Source organism: Cheilinus undulatus, linkage group 9, assembly GCF_018320785.1.
Source record: "Cheilinus undulatus linkage group 9, ASM1832078v1, whole genome shotgun sequence".
In the NCBI taxonomy this organism is placed as follows: Eukaryota; Metazoa; Chordata; class Actinopteri; order Labriformes; family Labridae; genus Cheilinus; species Cheilinus undulatus.
The window spans coordinates 41,148,690-41,171,129 of record NC_054873.1 but is presented as its reverse complement, the minus strand read 5'-3'; the positions used below and the strand labels follow the sequence as shown (position 1 = coordinate 41,171,129).

Here is a 22,440-nt window from a genome sequence, read left to right as displayed (position 1 = left end):
GTAACATGTTTGAAAGAGGCTATTTTGTAGAGATGTGGATATGGTGTGCCTTGAGATTGTGGCTTGATCTTAGGTGTGCCCTGGGCAAATGAATGTTGAAAACCACTGGTCTAAACACAACTGTGTCTGGAAGGTCCAGTCACTGGTTAATCAGGATTCTTGACTACCATTCACCATGAAGACAAAAGAACACTCCAAAACACTCATAAAAAAGGTCATTGGAAAGTATAAGTCTGGACACGAATACAAAAAAAAAAATTCCAAGGCACTGAAATTCCTCCAGAGTTCAGTTAAATCCATCATCAAGAAATGGAAGGGCCACCAAGACACCTATGGCTATTCTGAAGGAGTTTCAAGCTTCAGCTGGAATAAGAGACTCTGAATACAACAATTGTTGCCCAGGTTCTTCACTAGTCAAATCTGTATGGGAAAGTGGCGAAGAGAAATTCACTGTAGAAGAAAACTCATATTAAATCTGAGCTTGAGTTTGCCATAAGGCATGTGGGAGACTCCATGATCATGTGGAAAAAGTTATTTTTCATGCCTGTATCTACTGCCTTGTTCCTTGGTTCGACCAGAGTTCAGTTTAGCAAAAACGTTATAGATTGGAGCTTTTCGAGATGAATTGGCCTGATGACAGACATGGAATCTGGCCAATCCATTGGCTTTGCAAGGTTATGAATGTACTTGAGTGGCCGAGTCTAAGCCCAGACCTCAATCCAATAGATGATTTGGGGCTGGACCTGAAAAGGGCGGTTCACACTTTATCCCCTTGCCACCTGGCAGAGCTTGAGAAGTTTTGCAAAGAAGAATGGAGTCAAACTGCAGAGTCCAGATGTGCAAGCCTGAGGCAAGTTTGAGACCTATCCAGACTCAGTACTGTGATTGCAGCCAAAGGTGCATCTACTAAATACAGACTTGAAAGAGGTGAATATCTTTGCAGTCACTTCTTCACATTACATATGTTTATTTAATTTACACTATTCTGTAGAAATCAGCTTTCACTTTGACATTATAGAGTTTCCTTTTTTTTAATCAAAAAATCCATTTGACCATGACTGATTTATAAGATCAATAAAAGGGTTAAACATCAAAGGTGGTGAATACTTTTTATAGACATTGTATTTTACTCAAAAAGTGACACATAGGGTTGGGTGTCCGCAGCTTTGGGATTTTCTCTGTGTGCCCCATGTACAGATAACCTTGCAGTGCTGATGGATCTGCCAGCTTCCACTCATCAGATGGATTCATTTTGCAAATCTTGCAAAGGCTGATTACACTAGTTTCCGGTCAGAGAATGACCAGATCAATCAGTGCCTGAAGAACAAGGCGGTAGCAACAGGTTTGATAAAAGCACCTGAAAGCTTGTGAACAATGGCAGCTGGTGAAAAGACTATTGTGGATCCAGTTACAGCAATAACTGTATCCTTCAAGAAAAGCACAGAATGAAACTAGAAGCATTTCTCCATGAAAAGGTGATTTTGCTCTTCCATGCATAGAGAATAATCCTGTAATAACATGAAATCAGCTACTTGTTCAGCTTATGTTATGTACTTTACTCCTCACTGGTAGCAGCACATTCCTACTGTGTAAGTTTTGTGTTCTCTCAGGGCTGTCTCACTGGTTCCTGGCTCATGTGTCCTGAGGCAAGACACTTAACCCCAATTTACTACCATTGCTTTATTGGTGGAGTGTAAATATGGATGCATTTGAACTGAATTAGGTAATACTGATGGCCAATTCCTCATATCAACCTCTGCCATCAGGGTGTGACCGTGGAGTGAACTGGTGTAAATCGGTAGCCTGGGTGCCTGCAGTGTAAAAACACTTTGAGTAGCCAGATGGCTAGGAAAGTGCTATACAAGTCCATCATGTATCACAATCAATACACATAGCGCATTAATATTCACTGAAAATTGCAGCTAATATAATAGCAGCAGCAAATATAGTTGCTACTACAAATACAATCCCTGTTTTCTCCAAAATTAATCACAGACACACTAAATAATCTTGTACTCTTATCATTAAAATGGCATCAGTTACTAAAAAAATATCCTATGTAATATTTAATAAAATAAGTGGATGCTAGTGAAAATAATAATTATTGTAAACAATTATATTTAATCAATCATTCAAACAGACTGACAGCTTTGATTTATTTGGAACTATTTTGAGCTGTATGAATTACATGACCCTGCAGCGGTGAGATCAAGTGTGTCGCAGCTCTCATATTATACAGCATGCACTAAACCAGCAGAATGAGGTAGGGCAAATATCTAAAACTGATGCATAATGTTAAACTTATAATATTTCATATTTACTCATTTTAAAGGGCAAGTACTTTTAATAACAACTCCAGAAACGCACTGCTTGTTGTCTTTTCCTTGTCTGTGTCTTTTACACCTACTTAGACCAGTCCAAGGATGTTTCTTTTGATTAAAGTGTCTAAAATCGATAGGGATATAAGATATTATCATATGATAACATTATTGTCAGATAATCACTTAGAAAGTCAAATATTGGTATCAGCAGACATTTCTGCCAATATTTACAAACAGTATTTCGGCTTTATAAATCTGCCTATAGCAGCTGTAAATACTGGCCATATGAACTAATAATTTTTTGGAGTTTTAGGCTGGTCCAACAGACTTACATCAGCTGAAGTCTGTTTCTTTATTTTTTCTCATTCCTTACAATTTGTTAAATTTGTTAATCCTTAAACTTTACATACCTATTTCTTATTACATATTAAGCATTGAACTTTTAGATCTGAATTATATTTAAGTATCAATATCGGTATTGGACAAAAATATTTTGTAAATATTTGCGTATTGTGCATACCTAAAAAATGACTTCAGTCTGAACACACTTTAACCAACAGTTAGGAAAAATCTAGAGCACACACAAACGTTTTCTTTTGTAAGGTTAATAATTTTTCCCTTGAAAGCCTTTTTAGCATATCCCCATCCACACAAATGAATTATAACTATCACGATTCCACAATTAAAAACCAACACTTCTGTCATTTTTCTCAACTTCCTGTTGGATGCTCTTCCTGTCCATTTACGTGATTGTACACCAGTGAAAGCATGAACATTTTCATTACATGGCTTCACAGCTGGGGCTCAGATAATATTTTCTTATTTCCGGGTGTGAAAGTAAACTCTTGTTTGGATGTCCCATTCAGCCTCAACTCCCTAAATTCACTACAAAGCATGTCGACTACACGATTCAATAATGTGAGGAAATGTAATTTAGAACTTTCCCTCTTTGTAACTTTATGACGGTCCCTAACAGGTGCTGCTATCTGCTTTACCAATCTGGAGTGTTACAGTCTCACAAAACTGCACACATTCAGTACAGTCCAGTCTTTGTATGAACGTGACTTTTTCATTTCAATTACCTTCCATCGCCGATCAGTCACTGACCGGATCGATGTACCTCAGCTTCGGTGGATACCCCCTCACCATCTCCCTCCTCCGTGTACTCTCGCTGTGAGGGGGCCGGCAGAGCAGAGCAGAGCAGAGCCCGCCCCCTCCCCTCCCATTGGCCTGTATGAGGACTACAGGCTGGCGGGGGGTTGCAGCGCTGCGTCTGACAGCTTTGCAGCGGCTGAGCGCAGCTTGACTCGCCGGCTGCTCAGCGGGGATTCTCGTTCTTGGTGTTATTACCAGACACACTATTATTACGGCAAGAAAGCATTTCAAGCTTCAGCCCTAGGATTCAGCAATGCCTCAGCCGGGACCTGAGAGACTCGTAGAGGCGGACTGACTCCACAGCATCGCATCGCACTTTCATTTGGACACATTTCTCGAGTGCGCCTTCTCCCAAATCCACCTGCCTGCGCGCGTCGGGAACAAGAAGCCCATGGAGGGATGTCGTGATGCTGTGCACAAGGAGAACTAAAACTTTGGTTTCGACATGTGTGATTCTGAGCGGAATGACCAACATCGTGTGTCTCCTGTATGTCGGCTGGATCACCAACTATGTTGCTAACGGGGGTCCCAAAGTTGCGGAGAGCGGCGAGGCGGAGAGAAAGTTGGATGAGGACAGTAAAGGGGAAACACTGAGGATTATCGAGAGGCTGGACCGGCTGGAGAGCGTCGTCAACGAGCACATCAAAGGTCAGCACAGCGTGGTGTTTTTCTGCTCGAAGTTTCTTCTCAAAGAGGATTAAGTTCAGACAGCACACTGAACATCACATCATCCTCACTCCCTTCGTTAGTCTGAGCACTTTACACTTGTTTTGTGGTGCACAACAATGCACAACCCACTTCACTGATCTCAATATTTCGACTGCTTAGTGCTTCTGGATTACTTGGTTCTCTTAGACTGTTATCTGAATACATGTTTCCTAAAGCTGTCACCTGGGGTTGTTGGTAGTTCTAGTAAGAATTTAACCCTTTTATAACCCTTAAAGACAATTTACTTTTTATTATAAGTGCATTCATCAGCCATGCTCCCCCATAGTTGAACCAGTGAAACAGATTTAAGGGACCTTTGGGAAACTTTGTGAAGCTGATGAGGAGAAAAGCACCACCCAGTGTTCTGCTCAGTGAAGGTTATCAGAAGAAATAATATGATTTCAAGTTAAAGGGTACAAATAAGTTATAAACTATACTTTCCCCTTAAGGACCAAAGATTTTAAATATATATACACACACACTGAAACAAACACACAGGAAGCTATAATTTTTTGAAAATATTAAATGCATTTGTTAAACTGTTCTTGATATTCACTGTACATGGGCTTGTGCTGTGCAGTTGATCAAGTTTCAGCATTTGTTGTTGTTGTATACTTTGTCACCTGAAAACAGTTTATTTTATTCATGGCCATTATCGTACTTTTTTTGCCTGTTTTTTTTGCCAAGTTTTTAAAAGGCTTTAAGTTTGACAAATGCATGTGTTAGATGTTACAAACACTGAAATATGTTTAATAATCATGGCCGTAGTGCGGGGGGTGGGGGTGGGGGGTTACTGTGGCCCACAGTAGGGAGTGGCCCTTGAGAAGCCTGCAAAGAAAAGTATATTCTTGTTTATTTTTTCTTATTAATCAGTGTCATTATTGAATCAACTAAATTAATTGATCAACAGACTGAAATTTGTTTTAAATAGAATAAAATACAATACAAAGGGGGTTCTGTTCCTCCCTTGAAAATGTCCAAATGGTATAGTCCAGCCCTGTGAAATAATGCAAGTAAATTTTATTAAACCATTGTAAAAATACTGCTCATACATGGGGAAATCATAGTTCAAAAATACATTAAAATGCATAGATATTTGTAAAAAATGACACATTTGTTGCTTGACTAGCCAGTTAAGGGGGCCCCAGTGTAATATTCTTTCTGGGGGCCCAAAATCCCTATCTACGTCCCTCTTAATAATCATGATTAGGGGTTGACCAATTATCAATCTGACTGATTATTGAGGCTGATATTTGGCGTTAGCCTGATTATGGGTATCTACATTTTATCTTACAGATAATCTACAAGATTAATTAATCAGAATGCTATCTTGGCTCCACTGCAAGGTGTGTCTTCCTCTCTGGCTTTATTTTCACTCTCCACTGTCTCACCAGATGTCCAGCATAGGACACGGTCTAATTGGCTGGATGTCATATGAGTACTAGCCAATGAGTACTGCTGACGCAGTGAGCATAAGGCATTGCTTTCTGTTTTTTGCCGCTGTGTTGCTCTGTGATATTTTTCATGCTGAGAAATGAAAGGGCTAAATTATTGGTTTTACTTGATTTTTTTGATCATCCAATTTTACTTTAGTAACATTAAGAACATGTATGACATAACAAAAATACATGACAGTTCCAAATATTGTTGGTTACTGGTCTCATGAACTACTAATAATCAGTATCCATATTGGCCTCTGAAATGGTTGACCCCTAATTGGGATTTAAAATCATTGTGATTAGTAGAGATTAATAGAGAAGACCTGAAATGGCAGGTAGAGATTGCCATTCCACGCTGCCTCATTCTGCATGTTTAATTTTATTGTGTTTAACTCATTTGATAGTATTCATCAACATTATCTTGTGTAAAGATATTCAAATATCATCACTTTTGAAATGTTTTATCCAATGTGCCATAAATCAAAGCTGTATTTGTTGATGAAGTAGCATATTGCTAACCTGACATGCCAGATGGATTTGTTTAACACATCCATATGGTAAACCTCTCATAGACAGCGATTGGGAAAGGGCAGAGCCTTTGAAAAAATAATAATTGCCATAATTGCACCGGCCTCGTCTTGCTGCTTGCTTATGTCACGACTCTGCTGTGCCTGAAAGTACTGGCCCCTTGTCACTGATTGGTCCTGTCACTTTCTAACCGGGCCCAAACAGGTCAGACTGGAGCTTTGCAAGATGGATTCACCAGTGAGAAACACAGAAATGGGCATATCTATCTGCTTTGCAAGGAGTATGCAGGAGTGCAGGATATCGACAGCAAGAAGCTGCAGAAATGTTGAAATGATGGCATATGAAGCTTACTTTTTAACATGAGACTTGCACCTCAAAAGATGCATTTGCAGGAGGGAGTTAGTGGATGTTTATCTCCCTGGTGTAGATGGGAATTAGATACTCTCTTAAGGAAAACATTGGCAAATATACCTGGGTGGCTTTAAATTTATCTGGGTGGTCCACCCAGTCATTGCCAACGTGTGGGAAACACAGCCCAGTATATTTGCACCATGAGAATCAATGTACTGATGAGACCATGTCCACCTCTGCTACAGAAGCTGCCCTCCTTTAGCTAGCTAGCTAGCTTTTTTTCTGTTACATTTGCAAACAAGTTTGTAAGTAATAAATGGGTTTTACACTGAACGGTGAAAACATGGACAAATTTGACAGATCTATAATTTTGTGCATTCTCTATGCTTTACTTTTGGCTTAAATGCAAGCACAGCATCCCTCTACATGGTGATATATGAAGTCTTCTACTATGCTAATCATTTATGCACAGTAAGGTCCAGTATGGAGCATGGGTAGATCACCTTGTTTAGGTTTGGATCTGATTGAGGTACATGCAAGAATAAATGAGGTTCCAACAGTATCATTTTCTGTAGGTGTGTTTGTCTGACTTCCATTCATTTAATGTAGTATGATTTAAGCCAGACTAGCATTTCAAAGTCCAGCTTTTGTTGGACTAGCACAATAATTTGTCTTTTTACTTACATGTAAGCATACTGAATGATTTCTAGTGAAATTGCATGTTTGAAGAAAAATGTGGCTCCAGTGGAAGCTGTGTGACATCTGATGGATCGCCTCGAGTGATGCCACTTTACGCGGTGTGGGTTGGAATATAAAACTGATCTTAGTTGTAGAGTTTGACAGGACTGAGCTGACCGGACCTCTTTAGTCTGCTCCTCATGTCTGCTGGAGGCTAGTGGCCTGAGGCTGCCCTAGCTGCTGCTGACATAACACACCCTACCCTTCAAGCTTTCATAGGTCAACATGCACTTTGGGTAAAAATGATCATATTTTACACAGAAAAAACTGGGAACATGGACCATAGCTTTGGTTCTACTTCATATTGATGTGGTTGTACTCTTTTCCTGTAATGTAGCAAAAGTACAGTTTGAGATTAAAGAAAGTTCTCACACCACATCATGAAATGAGAAAAGGTACAAACTTTGATTTCCTTCTTTAGGAAATGTTTAAGAGACAGTTACAGACAACAGTTACTGTATTTTCCACACAGATTTGGCTGAGCTTTTCTGTGTGTAGCTGTTTTTCAAACTCCAGCAAGTGTCCTATTTCAAATGAGAGATTTGCATCATTGCCACATTTATAGCCCTCTCTGGCCAATTCCTCAAAGTCCAATCCAAATAAAGAAATCAGATTAGGTCATTTGTGTAGCAACGCTTTTCAGGCCAGATCTGGATCAGCTTTTTCACATAAGTTTGATTTTGCAAATATTTCCATCCAGACAGAAGATTTACTCATGTGTGGGTCTTTTTGCTGTCGATGGAGGAGGTTAGTTTAGTTCATTGATAAAATGTTGCAGTGATACACATACTGAGGACTCACAGTACCCCCCTTGGGTCCTCCGTGTTTTAATTATCCTCCTCAGAGCTATAAATCTGTGTGTCAACACACTTTAAAGAGTGGGACTAACTCTTTCTCTGTCCTGTGCAAGAACATGATTCGCTGAGTCAAAGCCAGAATTAGAAAAAAATTAGCATTTAGAACATGATTAACAGCCACTGCAACGATTTACAGCAGAAGCTCCTCTGTAAAGCCTGATACACTGCGAGAGAATGCCTTTCCTTGGACAGATAAGGCAGTCATTTATCAAACATCGCAGAGAAGAACTGTTACAGATGAGCTCAGAAGGGAACATACTGCTAATCAGAGAGACTGTTAATACTGCTGGGAGAGGAATCATTATTCAGATGCAGAGATATATTATTGCTGACACTTGTACAGTACACTGGATTGCTGCATTTTTTTATGTTTTTTTTTTTTTTTTTTTTTTAAGAATTAGGCGCTCCATTATGCATTTAACCCAATAAATGGACAAGACTTTGGAAAGTTTTCTGTCATTGCATCAGCATATGATGTTCAAACCCTCAAACAAAAGAATAAACAAATTTGAATCATAAAACCTGACTCCATTGGAGGATCACATTAGAGGTCCAGAACGTTTAAGCTCAACTATTAATGATCAAGCAGTTATTATTATTATAAATTTTTTTTTTTTTTTTTTTTTTTTTTACAAAATATTTATAAAACATGCAAATGAATGGGCATTTCATTCATCAAATAGACAGCAGAGTATTTGCCTCTCATGTTTCTAATTAAACCCCAGGTCCTTATGAATTTAAGTGTATGTGCTGAGCATTTTAAATACTGAAATGACCTGCATTCTCATAAATACCATTGCCAATGTATGACCCACTTTTTGAGTCAAGAAACATAGATTTTTGGTGTGCTTTACACTGACTAATAAAAGGAGGTGAAATATGAAGACAGGAAAGCTGCTAGGTCACAGTTTGAGACTTCAACTAAGGGGAGTTCACTTTTGTTGTACAACAAGAGTTCAAAATAGGGAAGCACAAAATTATTAGCACAGTACTTAGCCATGGTGGCGCACTGAGTGTAGATTAATGAGGATAAAAATGAATTTCTTCACCTGTAACACCTGTCTCAGTAGTTTGCAAATGCACCGTATGGTTGTAGAGATAGACAAAAGTTTCATATCTGCTAATAGCAATAATTAACTTTCTAAGATAATAACTTCCAGTACTGGTGACAACAGAAATTTGGACATTTTTGCAGATGTATTAAAAATAAAAGACTGAAATATCCCATGGATATAAGTATTCAGACCTGTTGCAAAATCCCTTGAAATGTAGCTCAGGGGCCTCCTATTTCTCTGGATCTTGCCGAGCTGATTCTACACCTTGATTGGAGTCCACCTGCGGTAAAATAAATTGATAGGGAATGATTTTGAAAGGCACACAACTCTCTAGAAGGCATCACAGCTGACAATGCATATCAGAGCAAAAAACAAGCCATTAAGGTTAAAGGACCTGCAGAGCTCAGAGACTGGATTGTTACAAAGCAAAGATCTGAGGAAGGCTACAAAAAAAATCTTCTGCACTGAAGGTTTCCAAGAGCACAGTGGCCTCCATAATTCTCAAATGGAAGAATTTTGGCCTCCACCAGGACTCTCCCAAGAGCTGGGGGTCCAGCCAAACTGAGACACTGGGAGAAACCTTAGTAAGAGAGGTGACCAAGAACCCAATGGTCACTCTGACTGAGCTCCAGAGATCCTGTGTGGAGATGGGACAAAGTTTCAGAAGGACTACCATGACTGCATTCCTTCAATGATCTGGGCTCAGGGCTGAGTAGCTAGATGGAATTCTCACACAAACACACAAAAGCCCACTTGGCATTCATTTGGAGTTTTTTGCGCACTCCAAGTGGGAGGACATATTCTGGAAACACAGGAAAATACCTACAGACTGACAGAAGGGCAGGAGCACAGACTAAATACACAGGGATAGTTAGATGCAGGTGAGATGGGGACAAGCAAGCACAGGTGAGACTAATGACATAATCACAGTGGAGGCAAAAAAACACCAGGAAGTAAGAAAGACATGAGGTCCAAAGGACAAGGATTACAAAATAAAACAGGAAACCAGGGAAACTCACAGGACCAACTCAAAGGAAAAACTTGAAAAATACTAAAAACACACAGGGAGAATGAGAACACAGAGGCCGTAAATGAGAGAGTTAAAAATAAAAAAAAAACTCACATCTGTATGACAAAATGAAGTTCATCACCTGTATTTGGTATTGCAGTATTTCTGATTGTAATAACTGTTCAAAGCCTATCTTCTCTTTGTGTAGAGGGATGTTTGTATGAAACAAAGCACTCGTATTTTTAACGTGGAGCATGGCAGACTAATGGTTCATTGGACTGTTCAGTAGTGCTAATAGAATCTGCATAGGCCGCAGGGTTACAACCAGTGAGTAAATTTAGCTGCTGGAGTTTTTGGCACACTCCTTCCCTTCACTTCCCTTGACCCTCAGAGCTGGTGCCAGATTATATTATCAGACAGAGGTTGATGTGTTTATGTGTTTATGCTTTGTCACTGATATAAAAAGACCAGACTGCAGAGCTAACATGCAGAATGATACAAGTTTAGGCAGCAGAGAAAGTGGAAGATGGGCTTTGATTTGATTTTTTATTCATTTATTTTAATAATTAGAGATGCCTGAATTGATTGGGAACCAATCATTAACTGCTGATTTTAATTAAAAATACATGGCCAGTGGATTGGAATTAATGCTTTTAGTTACCAATCTGATTCCCTGCAGCTAATTTTTTGGTGTCTGGAGCGCTGTGTTGTTGGTGTGGTGCTGTGCAACCATATAATTCAACCAGCAGCCAATTAGTAATATCACCGCAGCATTGTGAATCAAATGACACTGAAATGGCAGCACTTTTATTTGTTAGCTTGAAAACCTATCATCGACTGGTTTTGTGCGTCTGTTGCCACTGCTGCTACTGTTGATTCTGCAGGTCAGTTATTTTAATCCACTAGAGGCAGTTGTGGTAAAATCCCCCAAATTTTGATTTGAGCCTTAATAGTTAAGGATATGAATCAAATATTGAAATCAGTGTTAAAACATACAGGATAAAAGCTAATAAGCTGATTAAACTAGGTCATTAATGTAACATTATGATGTGCCGAAGGTCTGGTCAGTAAACATTAGGCAAAGGTATATGAAAATCATCATGATGTGTTCAAATTTAACTTGGACAAAGGGGATTTTAGGTTTTGGTGAGAAAGTGAGCTGGAGTAAGTTTTTAATAAGCAATCTAAAAAATTGCTGCATTCTTGTAAAATAATCTAGTCAATATTTCAAAACTTAATGGCTTTTAATGATGACACTGTGTACAGTCAGTAGTCATTCCTACGTTAAATTGAAGCTTAAGGTGTCGGCTTGAAATGTGTAATTTTCCAGCATATTGTAACAAAGAAGTACTTAACTATCAAAGACACTCTGACACATTGTGACAACAAACCCATCACAGGGATGGTTGTCACAGATTATGTTTTTTTTTTGTTATTTTAATGTAAAAAATCTGTTTTTAAAAAAGGCAAGAAGGCAGAACTACATTTGAAACTTTGTGTTGACAAATACCTAACTTAATGCATCTTAACACAAAATGAGCATGGAACATAAACAGGAACATCTTTAGGACAACCTATCAATAGGCCTGTAGCAACATAAAGAACAAATCAAACCAGGCTTTCATTAGCTGTAGCCTACCCAGCTATGCTACACGCATTCACTATCACTTGAGTTACAGTGATGGCAAATGTAGGATCAGGGCACTCCAACAACGCCGAACTTGTATGCCCACTGGTGGCACAGCCAACACTTTTCCCATACCTCTCCTGAATGGCTGTGACAACCAACCCCAAAGAGGATGTGACTACTAACCCCAGAGAGGTTGTGACAACCAACCCCAACTGGAATTTCTTGCTAACATCAAGGCTAACAAATGTCTAACAACCAGTAAGCTAGCTAACAACAATCTTTGAGCAATGATTGTTTTGTTATAAACCCACTGTGTAAAAGGCTACAAGAAAAATACTGAGGAGCTGAGTATTTACAATTTGACCCCTTACCACAAAAACAGCTGTCCGGACTCCATAGGTGAGCTCTGAACCCATCTATTAAGTTTCTATACAGCTCATCCCATTTTTGGGGTCACAGTGGGGCTGGAGCCCATCCCAGGTGTCATTGGGCGAGAGCTGTGGGACACCCTGAACTGGTCACGAGTTAAATGTAAGGCTGACATATAGATACAAACAGCCAGGCCCACTCACATTTACACCTATGGCCAATTAAGAGTCACTTATTAACCTAAGGAGCATGTTCTTGGTGGTGGGAGGAAGCCAGAGTACCTGGGGAGAACCCATGCATGCATGGGTAGAACATGCAAACTCCGCACAGAAAGGCCCTGTTGTGAGGCAACAGTGCTAACCCCTGTGCCGCCGTGCTGCCCAGCTCTAATCCCAATTCTGAAAATGTACATACCAAATCTTGGGAGACAGCGCCCATTGGTGGCAAGATATAAGTTCCAGCCCTAAACCAACCAACCTCATTCTCCCCTAGCCTGTTGGATAAACGTAATCATTTCTTTTTCAGTCCATCAATGATTATACTACTTCACTTAAATGAACACTTGTTATTTATTTATCATCACTTTGTGTCATTTTCTTTTCCCTACATAGGATACTTGCTGCCACCTGTAGGGGGTGAGAGTACACTACTGATCCATACTACTGATTTCACTAATAGGTGATCAATATTGTTATTGACAGAAGAAAACAAACATGGGTCATCCCTAGTTTTTGTTATCCTCCACTAGCACTAAACCTACTGACTCAGTAGTTTTGTAGCCTAGAACTTAGAAATGTTAAATCTGTACTCAGGGGTCATAATTTCCATTATGCAAAGTCTTCTGTTATTTTAGTCTGAGCTCTACTAACCATTTACTCATCAGCATGCTTTGGTGTACACAGATAAAACGGTCCGTGATGACAGCAATAAACAGGCGGAGTGTTATCTGCACTGTGCCATTACCGCACACTGTGATGCAACAGGCTAAGACTTTCACAGATCACACACCAGCTACTCATTTCCATCTGCCATCAAGGAAATACTTTGCCAGTTTGCTTAAGTGCATGACTTTTTAAGAGACACTGAGCAACATGAAAAATCCATGGCCAACAAAGTAGTGCACACTTTCAGCTGCTTTGCAAATACTGTGAAGCTAAATGAGCGTTCACTGAGCAGTGGGTGAGTGATGATTCTAAAATGGTACACAGATTGATAGCAATTTAGCTTTTATACGTATTTATCTAAAGTTGTTTTACAAAGTAACTGAAAACTGATGCTGTAGCAGTGATTTTGTTAGCTATTTTAAATCAAGTCTTGTTCTTTAGATTGGTTTTTATCATTTTCACTCTTTAAGTTTGAGTCTAGATTTAAGCAAAAAAAAAAAAAAGCAGAACATTTAAATCCAGTTTTAGTCCAAAAAATATGATTACATTTTAGTCTGAACTTTTAGTCAATACTAATATTCTTTTTGATGTAATAATAAATAACAAACTTCAAACCTAACACTGGTATGCACCAGTGCTTGACATATTATTCACACATTGAGAAATATCATGGATTTTGAATTTCTGTCAGTCTACCCCTAACAATTAGCCTTATTCACCCTTCTTGATGAAACCAAACATTTTTTTGGCTGATTTTTTTTACAACCCTTGTGATGATGTGATTTGCATTGTAAAATATTGCCTGACAGAGGGTTTTTTTGGAAGAAGTGAAGTGCTTTGTACATTTTGGACACATAAGCCAACATATTTTATTGGCCCATTTTTCTGTAAAACTCGTTAAACTGTGCGGTTAAAACGTTCCCATCTACAGTAACTATGCCGTGGATCTTTCTGAGCTCGTAATAAACACCGGAGCAACTTTCACAGAAATCACTGGAGGCTACCGCCACTACTATAGCCAAGTACCTCATACGACCCAAAATCCTGAAATATCCCTTTACGAAAATGGATTGGTGCATCACATGTTTTTGGAAAACAGATGATAAATCCTGTAAGAAATTAAATTCTGAGATAGATTTAGTCAAAGCCAGGAGAATTCTTTGTATTGAAGCCTTACCTCTAGTTGTGAGGCATGTGGTACTTAACCTGTTGTTCTGTTTTTGGCCTCAGAAAGCAATTCATGTTCTTTAGAAATATCCGTCCTGTTTCTATAATAAAGACTTAACAACACTTCAAAGTCCTTTTCTCAGTTAGCAATTTATGTCTTTACAGCATTTATCTTGTAACAGGCTATAAAGAGGGTTATTTTTTAATTCTAAATTAATTTTATATTTTATATTTGATTCTGTGTATTTACAGATGCCTGAACATGCCAGGACTCCATACAGAACATCATGTCTGGATTCCATTTAAAGAGGATTTTCCATCTAGCTAGCTAAGCAGAATGAGGAGTCCTGGCTCTGCTGAAGGTGTCAGGTGGCTCCTCTGACTGGTGCCATGTTACATTGCTGCTGTGCTGAGGCAGTGGCTTAGTGAGAAAGAGATTTAGGTTATGAAACAGTGCAGGTTGTAACACATTTGTTTGCAGACATTAATTTCTAAACTGCATGGTTGCACAGATGTGAGAAAAACAATGATTAAAAGCATGATGATTTTTTTTTTTTACACACTCAACACATTCTTAGCCAGATTTCGTCCCTTCTGTCAGTCTTTTTTTAATTTGGAGAGGATCTGATTCCTCACATGTAATGCTGTGTTTTATTCCGTGTTGTGCATTGTTTTTTCTTTTCTGCCAAGAACAAGACTTATTTTTAGTAGTCTTTTTATGAGTCAATGCAAGTTGATCCATGTTGACAGCATGCTGAAGAGGAGGAGTGTGCAGGGTGGAGGTTGGACTTCTGAGACTCTGTATTGGTGTGTGCGGCAGAGAGTAGGTTGCGTGTATTGTGTGTCATTAAAGATGCATGGCAGTGGTGTGAGATCTGATGTGAAGGCCACTGCCTTCCTTAGGAGCCTGAGAATGTCTGTATGGAGCATATCCCATCACTGTTATCATCTTTACATCAGTCTGTCGTAGCTGAAACTGTGACATACAGGCGCATTGAGACATTTGTACAGAGAAATCAAACCTTCCCCCTGGCCACTTACACTGTAAGATGTTGGAGGATAATACAAAATAATATTGTGATGAAGCGGAGAAAAAAAAAAAAAAAAACACTGATGTAGGTAGACATTCAAAACTGCTGGATCTTCCCAAGAGATACCAGGCTTACATATTAAATCAAGTATGACTTCTCATCCTGTTAATGTTAATAAAAGCTCCCTTCCTCCTCGCTCACTCTCATCTGCCCTCTCCTACCACTGAGATGAAAAGAAAAGGTGCCAGAAGGCTAAAGATAATTTTCAAGTTCACTGCTATGCTTTTGTTTTCCATCTGTAAGGATGAAGAAGTGTGATGTTCATATCTCTAAAAGTGAAACTTTCTTTAGATTAAAGGTCACATACTTTAGCCTTTTAAATTTATACTGGTCTCAAGAGGTCCCCAAAACATGCCCATAAAGTTTGTTGCTGAAAAAAAACACTTCAGTATTGGATTTTTGCATGTCTGCAAACCCCTCTAAGCCCTGCTTAGAACGAGCCGTTTCTGTGTCTGTGGCTATAAATGTTACTGAGCTGTCTGACTCTGGCCCTGACTCCGCCCTGCTCAGGAAATGGGTGTTGCTTAATGGATTTGGCTCTCCTGATCCTGGCAGCTGGCAGCTGAGAGGAGGATCAGGAGAGGAGGGCGGGGAGGGCCAATCGAACCTGGGGGTGGTGCTTACTCCCCACATGACATCATGAGGGGGAAATCTGAGAATGGGTTGTTTCAGCACACATTTTATGAAAGGTGGAAAAAGAGAGGGAGGGAGGGAATGGATTTTTCTGATTCTTGGTGCTTACTCCCCACATGACATCATGAGGGGGAAATCTGAGAATGGGTTGTTTCAGCACACATTTTGTGAAAGGTGGAAAAAGAGAGGGAGGGAGGGAATGGATTTTTCTGATTCTTGGGGGGATTGCGGACAGGCCGGAGGTAGATATTTTTGCTAGAAGAGCCTGTAATAGTGTATTTTGTATAATATGTGACCTTTAAAGCTTGATGGCTTTGTTAAACCTCTTCCATGGGGCTACATTACTCATTTCCTTGAAAGAAGTATGTACAGTAAATTATTAGGGCCTGAGCACTGACCTCAGAGTGGGGACCCTATTGAAACTGTAGGTGTTAGGTGGTATTATTCTGTCAGGAGAATTGCCTGTGGGGTTGGTTTGCGCCACATGAGCGCAGGCAGCCCTGGTTAAAATCTGGCCTGGTGCTACTTTCCTGCACGCCCCCCCCCCCCCAATTCTCTTGTCCCTGTTTTTGACTCTATATACTGCCCTCATCTCTCTAAATAAAGGTACAAAAAGCCCCAAAAAAATACATATAAAGAAAAGAAGAATTGCTTTTTGGGGGGCTTTAACATGCCTCAAAATGCACCAGACTTTGCCCAAAACTGTCCCCCAGTGAAAATTTTCATATTGAAGTAGAATTGTGCAAGCACATTGTACACGGGTCTCGTGGGGGCCCCAGAAATCAGCTAGTGGACTGGGTAAGAGCTCCAAGCATGAAAATTCTTACACATATCTAGATGGGGAAAAAAAGCCTCTTTGGACCACCCGAAAATGTACAGGAAGCACACTACAAATATTTTTTTTTTTGTCAGATTTTAGTATTTTTTGCTGATGTTGCACATTTAACAATTTTATCTGAATTATTCATCTGATTGACTCCATAATTTGTCTGCTTATTGTAGACAAGATGGAGATAAAAAATGATCAAAAGCTTGAGATTTCACCCTAGGGTGGGGCCGTGATCAGGGCCCAAAACTTGGACTTCACAATTAAGTCCATTTAGCTTTTTAGTGCTTGTGTCAGTTATCACCGATCATCTCATGGATGGTCACACATTGATCCTGAATATATTCATGCATCAATATCATCACTTTGTCATAGTAAGTGAACATTTCCTCTGAATTTAGATTTTTTTTCTCCAAACCAACTTTAAACAGTCAGCCCCTGCAGACCATTAAACTTAGACTCTGCTTATGGATTATCATGAGACCTACAAAAAAGCCTCTTGGACCCATACCCAGATCCCAACAGGAAGTCCACCGGCTTCATCTCAATTTCAAAATAAGTCCTTTTTAATGGTGTCAAATGACTTTAACCTTTTGTATGTATTGTTCTGTTTTCTACAGTTTCTGACTACCCAACAGTGTCACACTGAACAAGCCCACATGCATAGGGCTCCCTTCTGGCAACAGGAAGTGACACAATTGGGTCATTTGTTTGATTCCTCTTAACGTGCTGAACCTCTCAAGCTCAAATTTTGAAATAGCAGCCTCATTATGTGTCCACAACATTGAAATATTTCATTAAAGGACACCTTGGTGGTGATGTTGGCCATACTGCCACCTATTGTTGACAGCCAGTGCTAACTCATAAACAAAGTCATGGGAGTATCGACATGGTCTCACTGTGTTGCAGCACCCTGCATGGGTTGCTAATGCCCAATTATTGCTACACACCTGCAGCTGTGACACACCCTGACACGCACCAGGATACAAGGGCCCTAGTTAAAAGATTTAGGATTGGGAGACAAGATCCAAATTTGCTGTTCATTTTAATTTTATAATTGTTGTGTTTTTTTGCTTTCCATGGGTGAGCATAGAAAGTTTAAAGGTTCATGTTTTCTACAAAGGATGTGTGGTTGTCTTTTATACTCCTGTGGTTTTACATCTCAAAAAAATGAACTGTTCTTTATCAATGGCATTGTATTACCTCTGTAACCCTGTGACTGACTGATGGTCTGTGATGGCCTGGGCTGGCCTGGGCTTGTGCCGTAGGATTTGGATGTAATGTTGATATTGTTGAGATTGTACGTTGTGTGTGGGTTTTTTTTTTGTTTGTTTGTTTTTTAAGTTAAAAGACGAGTGCTGTGTTCTCATTCCTGTTTGGGTCCATCTGCTCTACATGGATTGACATATTTGGCAGCAACCTCACTAAGATAGACTTAGCGATTTCACTCCAGAATGCACTTTGTGTATGGATCAGTGTGTAGACGGAGTATGTTGAATTTAAGGATTAGTCACATTTCTGCAGCTGTTTCAGACCAATGTCATGAATTTATATTAAACTATTCTGATTTTAATGCAGCGATAAACAGACAGGTTTGCATGCTTTTTAGGTCAGTATAACAGAATTTGTCCAGTAAAAACTGCTGTTCAGCAAAGCTCAAGAAGGTGTATATCAGACTGAGTCAGAGGCAGAGAGATTCTCCACATGCATAGGATACAGCATTGATCTAGCAGAGTGACACATCAGTAACTGTTTCAAAAGTCAGGAAATTGACTTACTGACTGCTCTTTTCCCTAACAATAAAACCATGCAGTGCTGTTCAGACGTGCAGATCTTTCTGAAGAGCTTCACACTGAAGGAAAAAGACTGAAGGCTGAGATGAAATCAGACAGGAGTTTGTGTCTGTGCTACATGGGGTAGAAAGCCGCTCTGTTGACTCTGCTCAGGTTTAGTTTCCAAGGACATGGCTCTGAACTGTTAGCAGCTTGTTGAAATAAAACTTTTTGTCTGAAACAATATGAGGACGTGAGATTGAGATTTCAGCAGCTGAATGTTCTCTTCAAAATTTAATATCTTACTGTCATACATTGCAACTCACACAAGGAACTTCGACATCTTTTAAACTCTGTTAGACATTCTCTCACAACTCCATGGAGTATGAATATTATTATTTTAAATCATGTCACAAGAGACTGTAGACACTTTGGATTCATTTTTATTTCATATTTAAGATATTCATCATTAATGCTGACCAGAATCCAAACTATCCTTTTTTTCTTGTTTTTTTTTTTTTTTTTTTTTAAATAGAATTTCATTTATTATTTAATACTGCATGTATCCGTACAAAAATGTGTTATGGTTCTAGGAGTGGAGTTTTATTATCTTTGATATAAGATGACGTGAATCTTATCATAAAAAAAAAAACTGCCTGGCTCTTGGCGTTTTAGCTCAGTAAACACATTGTCTATCATAACACAAAGTGATAGCTTTGTTAAAAATACATTTTCCCCAAAAGGCTTGTGGGTACAGCTGGTACAAGACAAGGCTTATATTCCTTTTTTATTCTGGGCCCCGTCTTTTATTACTTACCACATATTCTATGACTCATCACAATCTTTTTCAAACTCTACCTGCTGCCCTGAGCTCAGCTCAGCTTGCGTCAAAGTCCATTTCCACCAACAGAATTCCAAACAGATTTGCTGAGATTAAAGTCTTTAAAGTTCATTTTCTTGCTCCAAATAGGGAGCAACTGCAAGTTAACCATCACCAGCTTGTGTAGAAAGCTGTCGTTTATCACACCTTTGCAGTAGCTATGTTTACATGGATGCAAATAACCAGAAAAAAATTAGTGATGTTAACATACCTGTCAGAAGATTCTGATCTGAAAAAGATCATTTGGAATGTCATTTTAATGGTTTACAATGATCCTTCTTTCCACTGGCATCAATTGTGAACGTGTCTTCCTGGCCAAGATTAAACTGTTCTTACTGTCTCTCTTCAGCTGAGCCTGTCCTCTCCTCCTGCAGATCTGTGCTGTCACTGGTTTGTCAGTTGCAGGAGAATTTGTACCTCTTTGCTTTCACTTTAATTTCAGAGAACAGACAAACAGGATAGCGTGCAGTACATGATGGAGTTAATTTGAAAAAAAAATTTCCAAAGTCACAGATAGAAGAGAGGAGGAAAATTAAACCTCTGTTGCAAGGGACGAGAGGAAGAGACTTGCAGCGATAGCAGTATTTGTTTAGAACACAAGCAGAGTTGATGACTCCAGCCTGATTCCAAAACACTTGACTGAAAATAATAACGGAGGAATAAGTCAGGACAGGGCATCAGTGTTATTTAAACTGGTTACTGATCAGGAGACAAACCATGTTAATATAGTAATAATATATTTAATACAGAGTGTATAAATAGCTGCTGCTACAGTCCTCTTTGTTGATGTGTCAGAACTGAGCAGATGCAAGTTTTACATAGATTTTTTAATAGGAAGAAACACTTTCATCTTCTTCTGTTTATACCAACATGACATGATTTTAGTACAATAAAATGTTTGATGCATGTTTACACACATCCTAATTAGACTACTTAATTGTTCATGACACCACTGCATCTGGAATCACTCACCAGGAGGATTTTAATCAGATTGAAGAAATGTTCATGTTAACATAAATGGCATTTCCTCCCAGAAGCCAAGGGAAGTCAGCCTTCTTCAGTTTTTTTTCAGACTGTGAATGTCATTTTAATAAACACTGTCTTTGTGTCTGTGTCTTGTTGCAGCTGTCTTGTGTGTTCCCTGTTAAATCAGTGAAACAACAACCCTTTAAATGTTATCAGTGCAGAAGTTCCCAAACTTTTCAGCTCTAGACCCCCAAAATAACAGCGTCAGAGACAGTCTGTTTACATCACTGACATTAATCTCAGACATATTTGGTCATTAGTTTGCTGGTTGAGCCTAATTAAAGGGAAACTATTTAAGGAGGTTGTTCGAAATTATTAAGGAAGTCACAGGTTTCATGCAAAAAGAAAGATCTCTCTGCAGATGAAAAGTGAAATAGTGCAGTATCTTGCTAAAGGTATGAAAACACTGGATATTTCATGAAAAGAATAAGAGAGGTCATCGTACTGTGAACATTTGTGTATGATTCAGAGCAAAGGTGGGTTCGTTCAGATAAAGGTGTGTCCAGGAAAGTTTCTGTAAGGCAAATTAATCATATTAAGACAGCAGTTGTGAAAAATCCACTGATGAGTTGCAAACAGGTACTTGAAACTGATGGTAGCTCTGAAGTCCCAAGAACCTCTAGGTGCAGGATCCTCCAGAGGCTTGTTGATGTATGTAAAGCTGCATTTCAGCCACTCTTAACCAATGCCCACAAGGAAAACTATTGCAGTGGGCTGAGAAATATAAGTAGACTAATTTTCAAACAGTTTTATTCACTGATGAATGCCATGGATGGCCACCATGTCCCAACAAGGCTGCAACGTTAGCAAAGAGATGGTGGAGTGATGTTTTAGACTGGAATCATTAAAAGTTGGTAGGCGCCTGAAGGTGTCAAAATGACCTCAGATAAATATAGGGCCCTATGATTTCCGCGTTAATGGAATCGCGGAAGGAATCACAGAATTGGCCGATAAAAACTGAATTTACAATTTAAAGAAAAGTTTAGGTAACAGGTTTTCTTTTAACCATTTAACTTTAATGTTACTTTCTTATTAAGTTACTATCACTCTGTGTTTGAGAGAACATTTACATTATAAACATCAGTTAGGATGTGATTATACACGTGGATGTGTCTTAAAACATTGCAAAGATCTGACTGGTACACTGGTTGTATTTATTTTATATCAGGGTTATCCAAACAATGGCTCCTGGGCCACTGTCGGCCCTTTTCAATAATTTTAAGGTTATTTCTATTTAATTAGTGAACATTTTATCCATTACCAAAAACAAGACATTTTTTTACAGTAAAATTAGTGGAAATGATAAAAAATGGAATTAAAAACATTAAAACAAAAAAAAAAAAAAAAAGGAATTTGGAAAGAAATAAAACGGATTTCATAGGGCCCTAAAAATATGTGGAGTTCCTAACTTCACATTTCCTGCCATGGTGTAAAAAGAAGAACCTTGCCCTCTGGGATAAAATCCTTTTCATGCAAGACATCAATTCAACTCTACTGAGGACCTGTGGAGCGTCCTTATGAAGCTCTATGAGGGTGGATGACAGTAAATAAGTAAGTAAAACTTTATTTATATAGCAATCTTAAAACAGTTACATAGTGCTTCACAAAAAGAAAAATAAATAAAACCAATAATCCACAAAAGGAGAAAATTACATCAAATCATATTTTACATGATCAAACAAGCCATAATAATACACAACAAACAGTTAGTTTGAACAGTTTACCTAGAAACATTAGCTCTGGGAAGAAATTCTGGCATCCACAGAAATACAGGCAGAAAGTACAGGTTCAGTGGATGACCAAGTTGTTAAGGTGATATCAGAGACGGTCAGTTGTGTAGTCTATTTTGGAAAAAATGAATTAAAACAGTATATGCATAATAATTTGGAACACAGTGTTATGGTAAATGGACTTGAGCTTGAATAGGGCTTTTCTAGCCATCTGACTGCTCAAAGCGCCTTCACACTGCAGGCCACACCTACCCATTCATACCCTTTTACT

At 38.9% G+C, this 22,440-nt stretch overlaps 1 protein-coding gene across 1 annotated transcript in view; it reads left to right on the top strand.

Annotated features, from left to right (window-relative positions):
* The first annotated feature begins 3,669 nt into the window (after window positions 1–3,669).
* Window positions 3,670–22,440, top strand: part of galnt18a (UDP-N-acetyl-alpha-D-galactosamine:polypeptide N-acetylgalactosaminyltransferase 18a) — a 282,449-nt gene continuing 263,678 nt past the window's right edge. Inside the window, exon 1 of the mRNA XM_041794807.1 lies at window positions 3,670–4,124. Within this exon, the coding sequence (XP_041650741.1) occupies window positions 3,884–4,124 (241 nt within the window). The 5' untranslated portion in view covers window positions 3,670–3,883. The remainder of the gene's footprint in view (window positions 4,125–22,440) is intronic.